At 45.3% G+C, this 23,688-nt stretch overlaps 1 protein-coding gene across 2 annotated transcripts in view; it reads left to right on the forward strand.

The window, feature by feature from the left end:
• CDC42EP4 (CDC42 effector protein 4) overlaps positions 1–11,090 on the forward strand; it is a 29,839-nt gene extending 18,749 nt beyond the window's left edge. For both annotated transcript variants that reach the window (XM_036757188.1, XM_036757189.1), the window contains exon 2: positions 7,416–11,090. In XM_036757188.1, coding sequence (XP_036613083.1) covers positions 7,530–8,594 — 1,065 coding nt within the window. In that variant the 5' untranslated portion in view covers positions 7,416–7,529 and the 3' untranslated portion in view covers positions 8,595–11,090. The remainder of the gene's footprint in view (positions 1–7,415) is intronic.
• The last annotated feature ends 12,598 nt before the right edge of the window (positions 11,091–23,688 follow it).

Consider the following 23,688-nt stretch of genomic DNA (forward strand, 5'->3'; position numbering starts at 1 on the left):
GAGGTTCTTTTACTCAATCTGGAAGCCATCAAGATTTTGTGCTCTTCTTTCCCCCATTGGAGTTAGAGTGGAGTAATGAATGGCTTTGAGTAAAGCATCCCCTTTTCTCCAGGAGACCACAACCCTAAGTTCTCAGGCAAAAAAATATATGTCCTGCCTCCCTACCTTCCCCAGGTTCCTCTTACTCTCTGCCTCCTATGCCCATCTCATGAAATTCTTGGGAGAGTACTGTGTAGGAAGCAGAGGATCTCATAGTTAGATGTTTACATCTTCAGATGTTTGACTTGAGAAAGAGTCCAGGGGAATGGAGGTCATTTCCTTTGAGAGCTGATCAAAAAAACAAGGGTTGTTTAGCCTGGAGAAAAGAAGGTTTGGCATTGGGAATATGCTAGCTGTCTTAAAATGTTTGCAAGAGAAGCTGAAGATTTATTATACTTGGTCCCAAAAGGAAGACCTAGGAGAAATGGGTGGAAGTGGTGGAGAGGTTGAGTTCGGATCAGTATAAGGAAAGGTTTCCCTAACAGAGCTAAACCAAAAGTGAAATGGATTGCCGTGGGAAGGTTGTCTTGAGAAATTAATGGGTTTTTCTTCAGTAGGGGCCTTTGAGCTGATCTGAAGGATCAAAATGAGTCATCCCTAGTGAGGGTGTGGTGGAAGGGTGAGGGTGGAAATAAGGAAGAGGGGTCCATTGTAAATCTGGGAGTTGGGGGAATAGACATGATGGCCAGGGAAGGAATTCACTCTTTTGTGCGTGCTCTCCTTATGGGAGAACGTATGCTTCTTCAGATTTTCTGGCCTTTCTGGGGCTGCTTGGTTTCTCTTTTCCCAGGGTATGGCACATAGTAGGTGCTTAATACATTCTTATTTAGTTGGAGAAAGCCCTGACATATGGCATTGGCCTTTGGGGTTAGAAATTCTAACAATTGTACTGTGATCCTTGGGCAACTATGAGAAGTAGTCTGAATTAGTCTCCATTAAGACTGCCTAGCTTCAAACTCTCTGTTCCTTGGGTAGGTTAAGAACTCCTTCTGGTCTAGAGTCCTTTATTTTATAGATGGGAAAACTGAGATCCAGGTAGAGGAAGTGACTCAAATGAGTCAACATATATAGAGCACTTTGGAAACCTCAGAGGTGGTACGGAAATGTTAGCCATTACTGCTGTTGTTATTATAACACAAAGGAAACGACCAAACAACAAATTATTGTTATCCAGGGCTATAGAAGAATTGGGCCAGCTAGGTGGTGCGGTGGCCTGGAGTCAGGAAGACTCATCTTCCTGAGTTCAAATGTGGCCTCAGACATTTACTAGCTGGTGAGCCTGGGCAAGTCACTTAACCCCATTTGCCTCAGTTTCCTCATCTGTAAAATAAGCTGGAAGAAGGAAATGGCAAACGACTCCAGTATCTTTGTCAAGAAAACCCAAAATGGGATCATGAAGAGTCAGACACAACTGAAAATAATTGAACAGCAACAACATACAAGAATTAAATAAGAAAGAGTTAAACTAGGGCTCAAACCCAAGTCTTCTGATTACAAATCAAATGCCTTTTTTTTTTTTTTTTTTTTTTTACTATACCATGAGGCCGTTACTATCTTCCTGGAAAAGAGAGACTCAAAACAACATGGTACTAGGGAGACAGAGAATGGTGTGGTGTGGTAGAGCACTGAACTGGGAGTCCCCGGGACCCAGGTTCTACTCTGAGTTCTTACCGTAGCTGGTGGTGTGACTTTTGACAAGTCACTCCTCCTCCCTGGGCCTAATTTTTCCCATCTATTAATATGAAAGGGTGGGGTTGGGGGTTAAACTAGAGGATCTCTAGGAAGTCCTTCCAGAAGTGCCATTCTGGGATTCTATGAACAGGAGCCAGGGATCCCAATTTGCACACAGGCTTAAACAAATAGCTCCTTTTATACTTGCCCCCAGCTCTCTAATGATAACTGCTGGGAAGAGGATGATCTGAGAAATCATAACAGCTCTAGATTGGATTTTTCTATCCAAATACCTGGCTGTCATTAGGTTTCTTTTAGGTCAGGTCTAACTTCCTTCCTCCTCCCTTATAGAAGCTCCTTTATCTGCCTTTCTGCAAGTGTGGGCTGAGAGCCACAAATAACCCATCAGAGAGTTCCAGGAGCCACTTTAATGGACCTTTCTTGGTGCTGATATTGAGGGTGCAGCCATGGCCATTGGATAAGTGTGGAGAAGGGAACCAGCCCTGCAGCTGGAAACTTAATTCATCCAGCCATTAATTCCAAGCCTTGGGTTACCCAGCAAGTTTCAGGTTCCCCAAGGCAAGGAGGTGGAAGTTACTAATGCCAGAGAGTAATGTATTTTGAATTGGTTGGAAGTGAAGAAAGGCTAAGTTTTCTGGGGCTCATCGAATCATGGATTTAGAGCTGGAAAACATCTCAGAAGCTATCTAGTTTAACCTCCTCATTTTACAGATGAAGAAACTGAGGCTCAGAGAGTGACTTGCCCTTGTATTAGAGCAGGATTTGCTCCCACGTCCAGCACTTCACTATTACACAATGATAGAGGGATCCTTTCCAGGTGAACGATGACCCTGGAATAATTAGGCATAGTCCTCTTCTCCCACTCGATCACTTCCTTTCCTTTCGATCTTCTCTTTTTTTAATCTTAGAACAGTATTCTCAAGACCATATTGGTTCCAAGTGTGCTTTGGGAACCAGGCTCCCAGTCCTGGATGCATGGCAAAAGAGGCACCAGAGTAACATGTGGGCCAAGGTGTGGATACCTTTTCCTGCCTGGATCACCCAGCTAGCAGCTTGAATTGTAGGCATAGTAGCTGCTGCTGCTGCTGCTGCTGGGACCATGACATCAGGGAGTTGATGTCACGACATGCAAGTGAATTAGATTTAAGTGAGGGAGGACTGTGCAAAGTCACCAGCCTCACTTTCTCCTCCAGAGCCATGTGGGTCTAGTGGCCAGAAATGGATCAGGATGCATTGGGGGACCTTGGCCTTTTCAATCTAAGGTCTTTAACAGGTCTCAGTTTGACCGAGTGATTGCCAACCTCATCTCTCCTTGTTTGCACCACCTTTCCCTTTTTCTCTTTACCCTAATCAGCCCTGCTGCCCACTGCCCCATCAGATCAGAGTCCTTGGTCTGTAAGGGGAGGAGGTACAGACAGCTGCTGGGAGAGAGGAAGCTGCCAGACTGATTGTTGGCTTTAGTTATATACTGGAATGAGAGAGACCATTTAGAGCAGGATTTTTTAAAATTAATGTTTTTTTAAATAAGTTTTTTATTTATATCTTTTTTTATAACACTGTAGTTTCCACCAGTATCCCTTCCCCCTCACAGCCATCACATTTTTTAAAGATGAAAAAAAGAATAAGAAAAAAAATCAACATAATCCCTACATCAAAAAAATCTAAAATACATTCAATGTACAGCCCTTGTGGAACTCCTGCCTCAGCAAAGGGGGTGGGGTGGCAGTGTCTTCTCATTTTGCTTCATTGGAGCCATGTTAGTTCCTTATTATTTCGCTACATCCACTTTTGATTTCTTTGAGTGGTGCTTCTGTTTACATCGTTGTCACTGTATGTATTTTTGGCTTGACTAGAGAAGGGCGTTCTTAACCTGGCATCCATGAACTTATTTTTTAAAGATTTTGATAACTATATTTCATTATAACTGGTTTCCTTTATAATCTTAAATCTAAAAAACATCATTCTGAAAGGACTGCCGAAGAGGTCCATGACCCAAAAATGCTTAGGAATCCCTGGTTTACAGACTGTAAGAACAGAGTTGTGGCTAGTTTTGAGACCAGGAAGGGAGAAATGAGGGAACCTTGGAGGTGGAAGCAAGGAAGGGGTCAGACCAGGTAATTAGTGTAGTGGCAAGAGTGCTGAGCTGGGCTCTGAGTCCCAGCACAGCCTCCTTGGACAAGTCACTCTTGCTCTTCTAACCTAAGTTTTTTTCATTTTTTGAATGGGGATAACACCTCCCCTGCTGTTTCTCCAGGTTGTTGCAAACACTAAAAATTATGTGAAAAATAGCTGCTTCCCAATATTCTGCTGATAACCTTCTACAGTCAGATTTGTAGAACTAGGTCCTGTAAAGATAGAGCTGCTGAGAATTGCAGATTGGAAAGTTGTTGAATTGATGGAGCATGGGACCTGGCTTTCATTTCATTGTGGCCAGAACAGCTTCTCGCCCATTCTGGTATTAAGCTAATGCTTAATGCTCTTTGTTAACCCTGATTTACCAAGTCCTCCTGCTGCGTGTTTTGGACAAACCCACAAGGGGGGAGGGGGAGTACTGGCTGGGCTGCTGTTCGATCCCAGCATGGGGACTCTGAGTAATGCCAACGTGGGGGGTAGGAAGAGGAGAAGAGGACCTTAAAGAGAGTGACTTTACCTCCTGACTCTGTTGTCCTCTGACTAGGCTGGAAACAGGGTGGGGCTAGTGGTAAGGGTTCTATTGGTTCTAGATGCCATCAAGGATGATGGCATGGTCATGGTACATCAGAGTTGTGGAAGAGAGCCTTTAGGAAGCTGCCAGGGGCACTTCTTCCTATGGATGATCTAACTTTTCTCTTCTGGCTTCTTCCTCCCAGAAGCCTTCAAAACTAAATTCAAAGAGACCTGTGAGCTCTTGGGACAGTGTTTGTTTAAATTTCTGGTTTTCTTATCAAGGCTCATAGCCCAGGTATTATTATATCTATCCCCAACGCCAGAATTTTTAAGTACCTTGTTAAAAAAATCAGCCAGGATATACTTGAAATCCATAATTTTATAGCCTAAGCATCAAAATAAACATTACCTCTTGAAAAGAAAAAGGGTGATTATCCCAGCAGCCCAGGTAATCATCCCATAATACCATTGAAAACAAATACACGTTAACAATACAAAGCAACACAAACTACAATACTAACACACAGCATCACTACATAGGGTGCTTCTAAATTTCATGCAGGACATAACACACACATATCCGTAGCACATAAGCAGATCATCGACAGCAACAAAACAAAATGAACGAGCTATAACATTACAACGTGAGTATAAATATTAAACATGGATATAACTTTTAATGTGTAATAAACATTTACATCACACTTTAAGGTTTGCAAAGTGTGTTTACACTTATTTCTTTGATTCCACATTTCACATCCCTCCACAATGCTGGCCCCCTTTCGGTTCCATTGGTGAGTTTCTCCCATGGCCTCCATTTTGTGAGGGACAAGGCAGGTCAGCCTTTATACTCCTCCTGGCCCTGATTCTGACTTTCTATTCTTTGACACCACGTCCTCTCCAGTGGGCACCTATTTATATCCCCAGGACTTAGCAGAGTAGGTGGCATATAGTTAAGTGCTTAATAAATGCTTATTGCCTTAAAATACACAAATAAACAAACGAGTAAAATAGTTCATAGCTGACAGATGTGTTGCCGTATAGCATACTTCATAACAAGCACATAAGCAAATTTGCATAAAAACAAAAGACATAAGCGTAATTCAAACATGTAGTAGTTAACTTCTGTCAGCAGACACATGCAGTTACATGCACGGTACCTTTACATGGGCAATCTCTAGTATTGTTACCTGGCTAATATGTATGACTGCATCTTCTAGTTCACTCCTAACATCATAATTTAGGTCAGGGGTCACATGAGTCTAACTCTTTTGTGACCTACTGGCTTCTCTGCCCTTCCTCCCTGGACTTGTTGAGGGTATGGGTCAGTCATCATCAGCATAGCTATGGGTCTGCCTCCCTAAACCTGAAGTTCTGAAAGGGTCAGGTTGGCCGTTGATACTCCCATGTTCTGTTGGTTTTCTGTATCTAAGGACGTCTCCATAGCGATCTATAGTTGTAGGTGAGAAACAAGTTCCCTCTGGGTTCAGTATTCTCCTGTCTGAACTGGGGTCTCCTTTAATTGGAGAGAAAAGAGTTGGGTATTAGTACCCAATGTTTCCTTCACTAGAAATGTCATTTTAAGAGCCAGTATCTGGTTCAGGTAATCTTTATAAATGGTGGGTGGTTTCTTCTGCTCAAAGAAGGCTTCTGAGGTAAGTGTCTATCACCTCTGTACTTAACCATCAGGAAGTTCACCTAAATTTCCCATGGAAATAAGTAATTGTGATTAATTGACTGGAGCTATTTATTTATATACATGGTTTTTCAACAGAATTTCTCATTGTCTCGTTATCTTTCTCGTGGTCTCATTGTCTCCAGGGTCCCCAAACCCCAGAGGGACATTGCTTAAAGAAAGCTTAGGTTTGGCTCATATCTAGGCGTCTCCTCCAATGAGAAAGGTATTTGGTGTGCAATTTAGACCAGATATAGGACAACAATTTTATTTCTTCTGTTAAAAAATGCTCAAAATGTAAAAGACTCATAATTGCCCAATTTCAAAGGCTTTAAACAAGAAACAGTAGCTCATAACGCCTATTATTCTCTTTGACACTCAAAATACATCAAAATGTGAAACATTTTGCAGAAATGCTGAACAGTCATTTCTCCTTCAGCTTGGTGTTACAATTTTTGAGCATCAAGGTCCATGTCTTGTAGTGAGCCAGAGCATGACTTGGGTTCATCTTCCTAGTAGTGGTTATCTTCTTTGAGAAGCAGTATAAATGTAGTGGGCTACTGGGAAAACCTATTGCTCTTAATTTTTTCATCTCTGCCCTATAACTGAACCATTCAGTGACTTTTGCAAGAATCAGATTAGGTATTATAAAGAACTTTCCAGAAGGGCTGGTTACCACCAAGGACAGTTAAAGGGTCGGTCGGTCTCTCTCTTTGACTTTGGACCCTATGATCTGTCCTTCCCTTCTCCCATCTCCAAACGCAGCTTTGTTGGGAGATGATGGGAGGGTTGCTGCTAAGCTAGGATAAGGTCCACCTTTTAGTGTGAGGTACAGTGGGTAGAAGTGTTAGGTCATTGAACCTGGGAGTCAGAAGCTCATGGGTTGGAGTTTTAGTTTTGTCTGCCTGTGTTGTTACCTTGGGCAAGTTATCTTAACTTCCTTGGGTCTCAGTTTGCTTATCTTGTAAAAACAAAACAAAATAAAACAAGGGAGTGGAAGGGATTGGGTGATTTCTAAACTTCTTCCCTCTCTAATAGTATGTGTAATCATGTAAAAGTAGGAGAAATATAGATTCACCTCTCAGAGAAGCTGGCCAGTTGGGTTTCCCAAGTTCCTCGGAGTGCTCTGTTCTCTAACCCAGAATTGCTAATAGCCATTGGCCCAGGGTGATCAGAGGGAGAAGTGGGTGGGTACATTAGAAGTCCATCTTTTGGGCTTGCTTTATCTGTTTATCTCTTTGCAACCAGTAAGAGGAAAGGGAGCTGAGTCTTAAAAGAAGAAAAAAAAACTCAGTATCAGATTTATTTATATGGGTCTGCCGCTTTTCCAAACTGCATTAACCTTTTGTGTTCTGTTCTCCAGACCCTGCTGCTGTATTCTCTTCATCATCCCGTCTTCCTCGTGATCCAGACTCAGAGATCTGCTCTTCTATCTCACATTTGACCTTGGAAGGGCCTGCCTTCCTGACCCAGGAAGATGCCGATTCTCAAGCAGCTAGTGTCCAGCTCGGCCCACTCAAAGCGCCGTTCACGAGTGGACCTCACAGCAGAGATGATCAGTGCTCCTCTGGGCGACTTCCGCCATACCATGCATGTGGGGCGTGCTGGGGATGCCTTTGGAGACACCTCCTTCCTCAACAGTAAGGCTGGGGAGCCAGACCCTGAGTCCCTCGAAGAGCAGGCGAGTGCTACCTCCTCATCTAAACCCAGCCTCCTTTCTCGAAAGTTTCGGGGCAGCAAAAGGTCTCAGTCAGTGACACGGGGAGACCGACGAGACATGCTGGGCTCTCTGCGGGATTCTGCTCTTTTTGTGAAGAATGCCGTGTCCCTGCCACAGCTCAATGAAAAAGAGGCAGCAGAGAAGGGGTCTGGTAAGCTGCCCAAGAGCCTTTCGTCCAGTCCTGTGAAGAAGGCAGCCACTGGAGGGACAGAAGAGGAAGAGGTGGAGGAGGAAGGAGGAGCTGGGGAGAAGACACCCCGTCTGAATGGATCTGGGGGTGCCCACTCTCCTGACCCCATCCTTGATGAGCGGGCCTTTGGGGACATCACAGACCTGCCTCATGTACCCAAGGCTGGCTATGGGTTGAAGCATGCAGAATCTATTATGTCCTTCCATATTGACCTGGGGCCCTCCATGCTGGGGGATGTCCTTAGCATCATGGACAAGGACGAGTGGGACCCAGAGGAAGAGGATGGTTGCCATGGTGATGAGGGTCCAAGCCACAGCAGCCAACCCCCTCTTCCTGCTGCTGTTCCTCTGCTACAGCAGGAAGGGAAGCCTGGTCCAGACTCACCGTTGCTGCCTCCGTGCACTTTGGAGGATGAGGGCTGGGCAGCAGCAGCTCCCAGCCCGGCCTCTGCCCGCAGTGTGGGCAGTCATACCACAAGAGACAGTAGTTCCATCTCCAGCTGTGCCTCTGGAGTCCTAGAGGAACGAAGCCCTGCACTCCATGGGCTGGAGAGGGCTCGGGTCCCTCTTGCCCGACAGCCAAACAAAGAGTTCTCCTTTATGGACGAGGAAGAGGACGAGATCCGTGTGTGAAGGGGATGGGGGGAGTGTTGAGTGGCTCTGTACAACTGACTTATTTTCTGTCCCCACTCCCTGTGACTTTCCACCTTTCTATGGGGCTCCCAGAGTCCAGGTAGAATAGCCCTTTGAAGGGTCCTTGGCAGGAAGTCTTAGTTGCAGGAGACACCTCTGTAATTCATCTTTGCCTGTGAATAGAATATTTGGTCCTCTTTGTGACTCCTTTCTCCTAGATGTGGGGTTTGGTGGAACCTGTGAGTCAAGCAACTCTGGGTTGGAGCGGGTGGGGCTGGATTATCTACCTGACATCTATGGACAGCTTGCTCTTACCCAAGACATCCAGAGGTCAGGGGTGTTTTCTTGGCCAATGAACACTTCAACATGAAGCAGGAATCCATTTTCCTCCTTTCTCTCCAGTCCCCTTCCTTCTTACCTCCTCCCAAATGAATGCCAGATGTCAACCTGATTGCCTCTCCACATTAAGCAATACCAGGTCGGCAGAGCCAGACCTCTGTCTGATCTCCATTTCTCCAGGTCATAGTGTGTCTCCCTCTTTTCTCCCTTCCCTTTCCATGTGTCTCCCTCTCTCCTACCCTGTGTGGCTTCCTCTTCTCTCCCAATTTGTGTCTTTCTAAGTTTCTCCCACCCCATGTTTCGTGTTTCCCCTAGATTTTTATCTTGTTCTCTGGCTACTAGCCATTGCTGGATTGAGATTCGAGCATGAGAAGAAGGGGTTTGGCATTACATATGGTGCAGGTGGGGGATCCTTTGAGAAGCCCCCCCCCCCATCTACCTATTTCTTCACTTATGTTTCTGTTTTAATAGATGGAAACAGGGGAAACTGTTGGGAGGAGAGCTATAAAGTTCTTGGAACCTGATTGGGAAATGTTCCCCTGGTCCACTCCTCTTCCTTTGGGAGCCCTCTTGCCACCCCCTTCTAAGAACAGAAGCTGGGAGGAGCTTGGGGCTCCCCTAAACGGAGCTGGGGCTCCCTTTGTCTTGGAGGGTAAGGAGTTTGGCTGTGGGGGAAGGGGAGGCAGTGGTTTGGGAGCTGTAGCCAGTCCCTCCTTCTCGAGCTCCCCTCCCCCTCAGCAATGCTCCATTTCTGCCTCCCAGAACCCAGGCAGGAAGTCTGGGGCCCCTTGGAGTTAAACAGCACCAGGTGGCTGCATTGGGGTAGTATACATGGAAAATCTCCCCTTTCCCACAGCAGCCTCTGGGGAGCAAGGAGAAGATGATGATGGGAAGGAAGGGCCTCCAGGTTGTGATTCTGAAATTTAGTCTATCCAAATGGGAGCAGTGATAATAACAAAACACAGGCCTGAGGTTCTCCCCAGCCCCCAAACACAGGGACCAGCTATTGGCTCAGCCTGCCTTTTTTTTTTCTTCAAATAATGTGGGTGTAGTTTATCTTTTTAATTTTAATCTAGTTCCTTTGAGGGGGAAAAAAAGGCATTTATGGTAAATAGGGTCCCTCCCAGACTTGCCCGTTCTCTGACCTGCACTATTCCCCTTAAGAGTTTCATTTAAATCCCAGCCCCCACTGTGGGCTGCCCATCCCTTGGGCTTCTGGTGGGAAGGTTGGGCCCCCCACCACTAGAGAGCTGTACAAGTCCCACTGTGTTAGTATGTCAGCCTTGCTCTGGTATTGGGGTTTCAGCACAGACCGACCTCAGAGGTCATTTAGTCCAATTATCCCTTAACAGGAATCCCCTGTACAATATAACATTCCCAACAAGTGGTCCTCCAGCACTGATGGAAAGACCTCTGGTAAGTGAGAAGCCATTACCTCCCAAGACAGCCCATTTCAGGTTGGCTTAGCTCTGTTAGGAAATCTTTTCCTTACATTGATCTTAATTCAGCCTTTCTACCACTTCTACTCCTAGTTCAGCCTTTAAGGCCCCAAGAATAAATCTCCGGTTCCTTCTGCAAATACTTTGAGGCAGCTAACAGATTCCCAACCTGAAATCTCATCTCCAGCATAAACACCCCCACTTTCTTCAACTAGGCCTCGAAAAGACTTGGCCTCCAGCCCTCCTGTTCAGCCTTTTTCTTCTCTGAAAGCTACCCTGACTGCCCCCTCATCTGTCTTCTTGACATAGTGGCTTTGGGCAGGGCAAGAAGCCCAAAGAAACAAATAAAACTATAGCCTAGGTCTGGAACCGGGGGGTAGCGGGGAGAAGGTGAAAGGGAAGGGATAGAACAAGACTGAAACAACTAGTGATGCAGGTGACGGTGACTATATGAAACACTAACTTAGTTCTCTAAAAGCACAGACTTGGGTAATGTCCATGGCCAGTGACAGTTGTGAATCGCAAAGGGGTAATAAGCCTGTTGGGACAGGGAGAGGGTAATGGGGATGGACCCCACCCACCCCTGTGTGGGCAGCACATGAAATGTTTACTGGTGATAATGTAGCACACACTAAAATGCATATTCTTTTTTTTAATGAGGCCTATGGAAGACAGAGAGGAAACATTAAAAATCTTTAGTGATGCTTGGTGTTTTCAACTTTGTGTGTTTATATGTGTATTGGGGAGGGCGGGGGTGTGGGTGATGAGATAATGGTCCTAATTATGGACCTTTGCTGACTATTAGTTCATTTCCTGTGAGGATCTGGGTCCTACAGGCTCCTTGGGCCTGTCTTTTCACCCTTCCCCCGGGCTAGGTATTTTCCAACCACCTTGGAGAAGACCTATCAATTTGTTCCGGTCTTGGGCAAATGCTTTCCCTCTCTGGTCCAGTCTCCCTATCTCTGATATGTAGAGGTTGGTTTAGGTCAGTGGTCTGCAAAGCCGGGAGGCACATATGACGGACCATCTCACTTTCTAAGCCAACTAGCCAATCATAGGGCATTTCTCCAACACGACCGCACCTTCCCTTAATATCTTTCAACATTCCCCTGCGCTGCCTCCTCCTTTCGCTAGGCCCTTTTAAAGCCCAAGTTCTCAGACGCTCAGAGCAATTAAAACCTATCTACTACCGGGCAGCCGTATTGCAGCAGTTGAGCAGGTGCCTTTGGAAAAATCTCCCCTGGGCTGTCTATGGGGTGGGAGTGGGAGAGAAGGGGACAAGTTTGTATTAGGCACCTGGCTGCTGGGCTAAACAGTTTACAATTGTCTCATTGGATCCTCATAACCCCTAGGCAGTAGGTGCTTTTATTAAACCCATTTTACAGATAAGAAAACTGAGGCAAAGGTCATGTGATTTGCCAGCCTATTCACCAGGCTACCTAGCACCCCCTGTATGTGTTGGCGAGGAGGTCAGGGGCTCAAAAACTTTTTCCTAATGAGGGGCTGGATCAAAAAAGGTCAGAGTCCACAGGTCTAGATGACCTACAAGATCCCTTCAGCTAACGTTGAAAACCCAGTGGTTCTGGGTTTGGGAAAGTGGGGCCGGTGAAAAGCCATGGCTAATGGGTAGCAGGCTATTGTCGAGTCAAGCTCAGTGCCTTTCCTTTCCGCATCCCTCCCCCCACCACACACATATACCTTTTCCACAGACTTTAATCTAGGTCTCTTGGGTAATTAGTGTGCTGGAGATATGAGTTTGGTCTGTTATTACCAGAAAAATGAGAAGTGTTAATGAATTTGATAGCATCCCCTTAGAGATGGCTATGATATAGCGGAAGGAACAATGGATTTGGAGTCCAGGGACCTTGACTCAAATTGGCAGCTGGGTCTCAGTTTCCTCGCCTGTAAAATTAGAAGGTTGAACTGGATGGCCTCAGAAGTCACTTCTCGCCTCTGATCCTGGGATCTCTATGGTCCCAAGTCCCCTTGGGTCCCTTCTTGCTCTGAATCTCAGGAAGCCTGGCAAACAGAGGACCTCACAAAGGAGATGGAAAGGAGCAGCAACTGCTGGCTGATGGTGGGGAAGGGGTCAAGTTTTCTTCCTCCTCTGCATCTCCTTTCCTTTCACTATATGGCATTGAGTCTTGTGGAAATTAGGTCAAGGAGGTTTCTCTGCCCCAGTTTCTTGGGTAGGGCCAGGTGACCTGCCCTCTTTGTGCTTCCTCAGCCTCCTCCCTTTCTTTTTTTTCTTCCCTATGCCTACATTCCTCCTTCTCCTCCAGGGTGGGTCTCTTGCCACCTGCCATCTCTGATTCTAAGGGTAAACAACACCTCTTAGGTAATGTTCCTCTCCATTCTCCCACCAACCTCTTTTGCTGCATGCCTAATGGATGGGGTTGGTGTGAACCTCTCCAGAGGACTAACTCTCTAGCCTTATGTAGGAGAAATAATTAAAATGGATAATGAAATGTAAATGAATAATACTCACTAAAACTAATGAGAAAGGAGAGGGAGGTGGCTGAGACTAATAGTTACCCAACAGGGACATGAAGTGGCAACCTATGGGGAGGCTGGGATAGGGGACTGAGCTTGCAAAGTTGCAGCTGAGGATCACCTGGAGTATCACCTGGAGAAGTATAACCTGGGAAGGAAGGAAACAAAAATTTACTAGGCACCTACTATGTGCACCTGGAGTGTCACCTAGGGAAGTATAACCTGGGAAGGAAGGAAACAAGAATTTACTAGGCACCTCTGATGTGCACCTGGAGTATCACTGGGAGAAGTATAACCTGGGAAGGAAGGAAATAAGAATTTATTAGGTACCTACTATGTGCAAAGCACTTTACACATATATTAAATTTGATCCTCATCATTCTGGAAGATAGTTGCTATTACTATTCCCATTTTACAGTTGAAGAAACTGAGGCAGGCAACGGTTAAGTGACTTGCAAGGAGTCTCACAGCTCATAAATGTCTGAGGCTAGATTTGAACTCAGGTCTTCCCAACTCCAGGCCCAATATTCTACACACTGCGCCCCCTAGCTGCCAGGAAGGAACAGAATAGGATAAGGGAATTCTTGGAGACTATAGAATCCTACAATATTGGGGGGGGTGGGGATTATAGGATAGAATCACAAGATTATAGATATAAAACTCAAAGGATCTAAGAATCTATGTGATCCCAACCCTCCTTATACAGATGAGGAGCTGAAGTCCAGAGATGTTGACTTACCCATGGTCACACAGCTTGTAAGCTGCAGATATGAGCTTCCTTGGATTCAAATCCAGGTTCTCCAAATACAAACCTAGCCTACTTTACAGTATATCGAGATGCCTCACAGCCCTGCCCTTGTGTATAGTACAACTTTATAACTAGGTAAGAGGCCCAAAATAAAGTTTTCAAACTCTATTAGGTTCCTATGGCTCCTAAGAGCTGGCAGTAATAATAGGCCTGTCACCCAAGTGTGTGTGTATGGGGCAGGAGGGGCAGGAGGAAATTGGACATTTGGTTAATCATTGGTCATTTAAAGTTAACATTCTAGTAGTAATTGCCACCCCACCTAACCCAAATCCTCAAGTCAGGACTTTTGATAACTATCATTTTGCTGGAGGGACAGAAAGTGCCGGTAAAAGCTATAACTAGCATGGGCTAAAGAGGGCTTTGCCCCACAGTGCAGAAATGAGGGTGGGGAGAACTTGACATATCACCTCCTCCCGATGGTAACCACCAATCTCAAATCTCACCTTGCAGATGTATACATGGCAACCCTCGCTCAGGTCCCTCCTTCTGTCCAACATACCTTCATCTTTGCCGCCTTCCCTAGTGTGACCACACCCTTGGTCGAGTCAGACAATCCTCTTTACCAGGACCCTCATATTCCCACTCCCAGCTGTTTTTGTCCTAGACTAGATGAGAAAAGGTGAAAAAAAAAGTCCTCATAACAGCTGTAGAACTAGCAATTTGCTTGGAGGCTAAGCAGGATAGAGATGCTGTTCAATTCAGTGATCATTAAGTTCCTTGACTCTATGCTATGTGCTGGAAATAGATGAAAAGGCAAATATTAGGTAACACAGACCCAGCTTTGGCATTAACTGGATATGTCAAGTTGTCCTGGGCAGTCTAGTCCGTGGGAGAGCTTGTTCCAGAGGGTATTAAGAACAGGCTGTCTTTGACCCACTCAGTTGATTTCCATTGTCTGATAGTTGGGGCTCAGCCCAACAGGTTGGCAGCCCTTGAAAACCAGGGACCTGGAGCTCAAGCTGGCATTGCACTTCCCGGGGGGGGGGTGGATCTTGGAGAGCTGGATCAGAGCAGAGCTCCTAGTTTGAACATAATTGCTTACCAGCCCTTTTCTGTCTGTGACACACCCATGAACGGGGTGGAACCCTGAACGGGGTTCCAGCTACCCACTCATCTGGCCATGCACACACCCCATCCCTGAGCTATCCACGTGATACAGATGTTATGGGCATCCCCCTCCTTCTTGCCACCAGGACAAGATTTTCCTACAATCACACAATGGAAATGGAGAGGCTCAGAAAGACTGTCTAGTTCAACTCGTTCATTTTACAAATGAGTAAATTAAGGCATAGAGATCAAGTAACTTATCCAGCCCAATAGATAAATAGTCAGTGGCAGAACTGCTTTTGACATAGCAAAATAGAATGCTACTCTGGGAACCTAACTGGGCTGTCCTTGGGGTGTCTGGCGGACAGTGCTGTCCTGCCTAGAGGAAGTGACGGCTAAGGTGGGGGGCTGGAGGAGGCAGTCTTTGAAGGAGTACAATGATGCTGGAATTCAGAGGTTGAGGGTCTTGGGTCCTCCTAGATGCATTCCAGATATACCAAATTCCCTACCCGCAGAGCCACAGCCACCACCCTTGAACTGGTCTCTTCATGTCTTTACCTAGTGGCCCTGCTTGGCAGAACTCCCAGAAGCCGGGCTTTGAACAAAAAGGGAAAATTCCTCCTGTCCATTCCTCTATCCTGTTTGACAGTCCTTCCAGCTCACTGCTCCAGATGTATCACAACTGGACGGCTGCAGAAAAGTTTTTTCCTTAAAGACTGAAAGAATTTTTTTTTTGGTTCAGATTCTATAAGCTACTTCTCCAATCACAGGGTACGCTGGTTTCTCTCTAGAATCAGGAGAGGTGAATTGTCAAGTCAAATCAACAAGCATTTATTAAGGACCTACTATGTGCCAGGGACTCTTGTGCTAAGAAGACACACAAAGAACAAGCCATCCCTGTTCTCAGGAGCTCAGAGTCTAATCAGGGAGAGAGCATGTAAACTGCTTTGTACAGACAAGACCTAGAGAGGCTGGCTGAGAGATAATCTCTGACTCAGAGATAGCAGAGGGAAGGTTCTGGCATTAAAGGAGATTGAGGAAAGCCTTCTTTCAGAAGGTAATATTTCAGCTGGGACCCAAAGGAAGCCAGGGAAGCTGAGAGACAGAGATAAATGGGGTTGCAAATGGTGTCATTCAGCCTGTTCATAACCCAACCCCAAATTCCAATTGACAAAAATCATAGACTCTCACAGCTGGGAAGAACCTTAGAGGTCATTTAGTGTGACCATCCAAGAAAGAACCCCTCCACGATAGCCCTGACCAGTGGTCATCCACCCATTAAGATGTACTCAGGCATCTGCTGTTTTAAGGTCCATGCGACCCTGTTGCCTTCTCCCCAACATCTCCTACATCTTGCTGTGTCAGGTTAGGTTAATACAAAGGGGAAAAACCAGGGGTTGGCCTCTGCTTGGGGGCATCCAATTTTAGTTCCAACTGTCCTTCACTGTCAATAGGACATAGGTTTTGAGTGTTTTTCCATTCACACACTTGTGACCTGGGTTGGCCGGAGGGTAGTCTCTGGTAATGAAATCGAGTTTTGTCTCCAAAGCCAATTAACCCACACGAAGACTGAATCTGTGGCCTTGACATTGTGACCTTAGTAAGCTATCTGGGGCTCTGCTAGAGAAATCAATGGGTTCTTGGGATGCATTATCTTTTCAATGGGGTGGGTTCACATCCCCTCCTCTCATCCTTCGTCTTCCCACCCCCTCCCCCATTTCTCCTTCTAGGAATAAACTGAGAAACAATGCCAGGTTGAGGGTAACTGACAGGCCTCAAACCTATTAGTGAGTTTGGGGAAAGCATATGAAGACATCCCCTGGGGGAATGCATGGATGAGAACAATTTGTTCCAATGGCCATAAATGCAGCTGAAGCAGGCACTACAAAGAACTTAGTGATGTGAAAGAGGCCAAGGTCATCCAACTGCATCCCAGGCCTTCACCAGTTGTCCTGACTTTTGTCTTGCCACTGGACTTGGATGATTCTGGAAGAGAGAGCAAGGCTGCTGACCTTGTACCACTCTGCATCACTTAAATTCAATTCACGCACGAGTCAAGACATCACCTCGCGATGTCATCAGTCCTCTTCGAAAATGAAGGATGAACAACAAATATGAGTGTGATCAGAGTTGACTGTAGTTGGGGCCTGGCCTTGGGGTGAAAAGCTTGTATTTGCGGAGGACGTCTTCATTCATTCCACAGATTTTTATGGATGTTTATTCTATAGGTATTGTGCTAAGCCTCGGTCTCATCCCGTAAAATGAGAAGGTTGGACTTTGAGGTTTCTTCCAGCTCTAGATTTGTGAGATTCCAACCAGTTCTGGTGGGGAATACAACCAAACACATGGTTCCTACTCAAGGTGGCAAATGAGATGGGAGCGTATATAACTGCCCTATGAACTACAACATGTAAATCTTCCATCATTCCCTTGAAAGTATGTTTACATGCTCTCAGGTATTAGCAATGGGAATGCAATGCCAAGGTATGGGGACCCTCAGTAAGGCAAACATGCCATGTAATTAGGAGCACCCAGGAACTGGATTTGATGAGAGTAAGCTATCCAGCCACTCTTCTAAGGGTGCCAAGTCTTCTTCTAGGAGACTCCTTCTTTGGAGGGTTCAAGGGTCTTCAAGAGCCATAACTAGGACAGAATACCTGAGCCTTTGTCCTAGAGAGCCAAAATTTGGGGGTCAGTGGAGAAATTGAGCTTAGAACCTAGTTAGCAAGGTTAATAGGAACAGGGAAAATAGGAAGTTTATCAGCTCCTCTTCCTCCGTGCTCACAAGGGAAGGGGAGAGGGTAAGGAAACAAGGATTTATTACACATTCGGTAGGTGCCAGGCCCTGGGCTAAGAACTTTACTTTACATTTATCTCATTTGCTGCTTATAACAACCCTAGGAGGTAAGTGCTATTATTAACCCTACTTTACAGAGGAGGAAATCAAGGGTAACAGAGGTTAAGTGACTTGCCCAGGGTCATACAGCTAGTCAGTGTCTGAGGTCACATTTGAACTCAGGTCTCCCTGACTCCAGGACCATTTCTCTACTATCATTTACTCTATCTACTTCATCACCTAGTTGCCAACACCTTACAGTGTGACCCAGGGGGTTCTTTCTCCCTACCCTCACATCCCCACCAAGGCAATGGTGGGAGTTGAATTCCCCATCCCTCCAATTTCATGCCTCTTTCCTCACATGCCTGATAATAGGGACAGGAGCCACAGAAATCTTTCTTCTTGCACCTCTAGGTTGTCCCAGACTTTCTTCTCAGTTAATGAGAGAAAGAAGGGCACTGGAGATGCTCAATGGAGAGGCTTGGGTTTGTGGGCAGAGGCCCAGACTGGTAGGGGCAGAAGGAATGTAGTTAGGAAGTAGGCCATTTGGCTTTATCTGTCTATTTGACTCCGGTTTCCTCTTGCCATCTGTGAACAGCCGGAGGAAAAGACGTTCTCCTCCCCACCACCCCCACTCTGGTCCCTGGGCATGTAACCTGAGTGGGAAAGCTGGCACAGAGCCTGCCTCTCATGCCACTTCTGCTGACTCATTCCTGTTGAAGTAATTCTGCTCCAGTGACTCTACCCCTTTCTTCTCTGTTCCAGGGGGAGGCCTCGAACCCCCTATGAGCATGCAGGGCTGCAAAGGGGGTAGCCCACAGAGCTAGGGATTCTTCACAAATTTTCTATACTTCTCTGGAAGCCGGTGTGTGTGTGTGTGTGTGTGTGTGTGTGTGTGTGTGAAAGTGAAATCAAGTCCTAACTCAGCCTAGAGAGCCTGGGGCAGAAGGCCAGAGAGAACAGTTTGGTTAGGGTGAAGGGAGGAGCATTGGTACAGGGAAATGAGACCTGACCTGGGATTTATGAGGCAAGCATAGGAACAGAGAAGCTTCCAGGACTCCATACTCTAGTACCCAAGAGCACCTGAATCCTAGAGGCCCAGAGAAAAAGACCATTTGTGAGCCAGCTAACTTCTGCTCACCTATTAAAAAGCTCGGTGAAACTCAAAAACACAGCAATCCCCCACCTTCAAGTCCTAGATTTGTTTCTAAAGTTCAAAGGATGTGTTATTTTCATCGGCCAATGATGCCCCAGTAAGCATTCCTTCCCCTATTTCTAAGTTAAATTAGAATTGTGGAGTTGAAAAACAACTGCAGAGTTAACTGCAGTGTAGTTCCCTATTTGAAGTAGGAATCCTAAGTCATCTTCTGCTTAAATACCTACAGGGATGGGGAACTCACTACCTGGTGAGGCAGTCCTTTCTATTAGTGGTTTGCTTTAATTGCTGGGAAATTCTTCCTTTTATCAAACCAAATTTGCTGCTCTGTAATTCCCACCCCTAGGTCCTAGTTTGATCTAATTCCCCTGCTACATGACTGCCCTTCAAATATAGCCGTATTGAATGTATCTCTGTTGTGTTCCCCCTATATCTTTCCCTCTACAGGCTAAGCATTAGCCTGTTGTTTTAATTAATCCTAATTTTGATTAATGTGTCCTCACCATCCTGGTTACCTTGCTCTGGACAAGTCCCTGCTTGTAGCACCTTAGTTCAACATAGTTTTGTTGCTCGGTCATTTCACACCTCATTTGGGGTTTTCTTGGTAAAGATATTGGAGTGGTTTGCCATTTCCTTCTCCAGTTCATTTTACAGATGAGGAAACTGAGGCCGACAGGGTTAAGTGGCTTGTCCAGGGTCACACTGGAAGTTTCTGAGGCCGGATTTGAACTCAAGTCTTACTGACTCCAGGCCTGGTACTCTATCCTCTGTGCCACCTAGCTGCCCTATTCAGTCTAGCAATTCTCAAACTTTCTGGTCTCAGGACCCCTTTACAGTCTTAAAAATTATCAAGAATCCCCCAAAGAACTTTTGTTTACATGGGTTATAGCTATCAATATTTATCATATTAAAAATTAAGATATTTTAATATTTTGTGACAATAATTTTGACTCCATGGACCCCAGAAAGAATCTTGGGGACCCCCAGGGGTTCCTAGACCACACTTTGAGAATGACTGAAATCCAACCTTCTCATTTTAAAGATTAGGAAAATGAGGCCCAGAGAGGAAATAAATGTCATAGTCAGGATTTGAACCCAAGTCTTCTGACTACAAGTACTGTATTTTTTTCCCCACTGTACCAGGCTGCTCATGTATAATACATCCAAAAGGGGACTAGGTTAACTCACTTACTTAAAAAAATTTTATCAGTGCTTTTTGTCTTTATAGAGCTTAAATTCTGCCCTGTATCCTCCTCACCCCCTTTTCTACCAGTCATCCAATGTAACAAAAAAAATTTTTTTAACAAAGAAAAAAGCCCAACAAAACAAATAAAACATAAAAAATTCTAACAACATATGTAATCTATTCTGGACCCTCCCCCTCTGCCCCTTGTACACACATATTGAGAAAGAGAGAGAGAGAGACAGAGAGACAGAGACAGAGAGACAGAGACACGGGGGTGGGGAGAGACACACAGAGACACACGGAGAGAGACAGACAGAGAGACGGAGAGAGACAGACAGACACAGAGATAGAGACAGAAACAGAGACAGATGCAGATAGAGAGAGAGAGAGACAGACAGACAGAAACAGAGACAGAGACACAGAGAGAGAGAGACACAGACAGACAGAGAGGGACAGACAGAGACAGACAGAGACACAGACAGACAGAGATTGGGGGATGGGGAATTGATTCATTTATGAAATGGTTTGGGTCCATTCCTGCAGGTGGTCTGGCCTCCTGGGGGTACCTAGTCGCCACCTTCCTGTTACATGTGATTCCTTATTATGTATAAAGCTAACCCATCCAGGACAGAGCAGTGACCATGGACATCTTTGGCCATACTTCAAAGTGTTTCTTGTGAGGCCAGGTTCTCATCTGAACCACATATGATACATGGGCCACAGAGGGTTGTGTGGAGGGCTGGGCACATTGGCTTATTGTTCTCTGGGCAAAACAATAAACAGCAGCTGTTGAGAGCAAAGGACTTCCCTCCCTCCCCCAGGTTAGCCAGCTGTCGAGCCCTTGAAGGAACCACACCCCCTGGCACTGTTGTAACCTTGATCCCAGCTCCTAAAAACCAATAAACATGGAACTGGGCACAAACCAACTTCTTTTGAAATTCCTTTAGGGGCAAAACATTAGGAAACGGAGTGTGTAGGAGGGTAAGAAATGGTGACACCTTGGGTTTTGAAGCCTGGATCCCTGTGTTGATTGAGATTTACCTCTGATTTGACGTGGGTAAACTACATCTTGTCTGTGCCTCAGCTTCCACACCGTATTCCAGAGCTCTCACAGGGCCCCATAAGGAAGATGAATGAGATAAGAGGAAGAATGTAGAAATCTCTCCTGCTGGAGATCTTGAGAATAAGTTGGATGCAATGCAGTGTGGTCTAGAGATGGAGGGAGGATTGAAATAATTCTGGTGGGGCCTGAAAGCCTGAGAATCCTGTCTTCCTATCTTTCCCAGCACTTAGGACCAAGGTACCATTGGAATTGAGTATCCAGAAAATCTCTAGCAGAAGGTAAGCGGGAGCACAGTCATAATGATGTGATTATTAAAAATTCATACTAATATTAACATAGTGCTTTTCACATCCATTTTGTAGACATGAATTAATTAATCAAAACGCTGCTATTTGTGGACAAACATTACTGGTGATGCCTCCCAGGAGAAGAAGCGGCAGGCTCAGCAGAAACAGTGGAGAGCTCAATAGGGAGACTGTTGGCGCTGGAGAGGAGGTCCCTGGGCTGTGACCCCTGGTTTCAAATCTTTGTATCATCCTGAATTTCTTGCGTGAACTTGGCGTTCATACCTTTCCACTATATTATTATATTTTTTTCATAAAATGGGGATACCATTTTGCAATGAGGCAAAAAAAAGTGGAGCTGGGGTGGGTGGTGGAGCTGAGTCTGCCTGTGTGATCTTGAAATTAACCTCTGTGGACTTCTGTTTCCCCATATATAAAATTAGAAGGTGTGACTAGATGACGCTAGGGTCTCTTCTAGGTCTGAAGTTATTATTCTGTGATCTTAGCAATGTGGCCAAGGGTGAAGAGGATTGGTCTGGGAACTGGGTGATTGGGTTCCAGTCCTAAATTCCTTGTGTGATTTTAGGAGAGTCCCTTAACCTCTATGAGCCTGTCTCTTCATCTGTAAAATGGGATTAAGAGATGACTACATGCGCGCAGACACATCAAAATGAGATCATTGGTTGGAGGGCAGCACTTAGACAAAGTAAAATATATAAATGCAGGGGATTGTCATGATGACCTACTCCCTGGATGAGGTGAGGCAAGTGAGAAGAGAATGTTGTCGGGGAGTCGTTTTTCAGTCATGCCTGATTCTTTGTGATCCCATTGGACGTTTTCTTGGCAAAGGGTGATTTGCCATTTCCTTCTCCAGTTCATTTTACAGGTAAGGAAACTGAGGCAAACAGAGGGAAGTGACTTGTCCAGGATCACACAGCTAGTTCAGTGTCTGAAGCTGGATTTGAACTCAGGAAGAAGAATCTGCCTGACTCCAGTCCCAGTGCTCTATCCACCATGCCACCTAGCTGTCCCGTGAGAAGAGAATATTCTCTCTCAAAGAACTCTTTGCCAGAGAAGACCCTAGCAGGGGATAAGAATGCCTAATCCTAATTTAGGTGATTATCTGCTTTGACCTCTGGGCCCAGACATAGATATAGTAAAGGAAGAGAGGAAGCGAGCATTTATTAAGCACCTCCTACATGCCAAACACCAAAGTAATCACTTTTATAAACATTACCTCATCTGACCCTCACAACAACCCTAGGAAATAGGGTTATCCCTATTTTATAGCTGAGGAAACTGAGGCAGATAGAGGTTAAGTGACTTGCCCAGGGTCACACAGCTAGTAAGTATCTTGACTTTAGACCCAGAGCTCTATTCAATGTACCACCTAGCTGTCTATAAAGGACCTTACTTTAGAATGAGGGTACTTTCTCAGCCTTTATTAGCTAGGTATAGCTAACCATATGACTAGGACTAAAAAGCTGTCCACCTACCCTTATCAGGCCAGGTTCTAGCCACTAGTATATAGAAATCTTGGCATGGCAGAAACCAAAGCCATCTATCAAAGCCATGGGAACCAGGAAGAACCAGGCCTAGTGAGAGCATTGTGATCACCCTGAAGCATTGGAGTTACGAATTGCTCTTCCACATGTATTCTTCTTTATTACCCTCAGACATGATCCCTATGCATTCTCACTGTCTCTACCAATGGTGTGTAAATTTGTGGAAGAGTTTGCCCTATATTTATGGCAGAGATGTTCTATTCCAAATTACCTTTTCATTAAATGCCTTTGCTTTTAACTAATTGTGTTTTTTGGCTGACTAAAAAAGCAGAACCATTGGTAGGGGCTCGTGAGATAAAATTTTAAGGCACACAGACCGCTTTGAGCTGGGGTAGAAATATTAGGTATGAGAGATGGGTGTGATAGGTGCTGCAGAATCACAGGATGTTACAGATAGAGAGATCTATTCGACCTAACCCCCTCAAGCAACTGAAACCCAGAGAAGCAAGCTCCCATGTCATACCAGTGATAAGTAGCAAAGTCAGGATTCAAACTCAGATCTACTGAGTCCCCATTCAGTGCTCCTTACCCTGCACCAACTGTTTCTTTCTGCCTTATACTTGCTTTAGGAATCATTATTACTAAAAGTGAAACTGGCTTACTGAGTCGGTGAAAGATCTGGGCTAATTCACTTACCCTTTGTGAAAGTTGTAGGGGAATTATTTTGTAAGCTGTGTCACACTATAGAAATGTGAGCTATAAGCATTATCTGGCTATACGAAAGGGAGGATAATAAAAGCTCACATTTGTATAACACCAAAGCACTCATACATTATCTTTTGATCCTTAGCATAACCTTGTGAGCGGCAGAGCAGGTGTTATTATCTTCAAGGTATTTTTTTTGTGTCCAGACCTATGATTTCATCAATTTGGGGAAG

The sequence above is a fragment of the Trichosurus vulpecula genome, chromosome 4 (genome assembly GCF_011100635.1).
Source record: "Trichosurus vulpecula isolate mTriVul1 chromosome 4, mTriVul1.pri, whole genome shotgun sequence".
NCBI classification, from domain to species: domain Eukaryota; kingdom Metazoa; phylum Chordata; class Mammalia; order Diprotodontia; family Phalangeridae; genus Trichosurus; species Trichosurus vulpecula.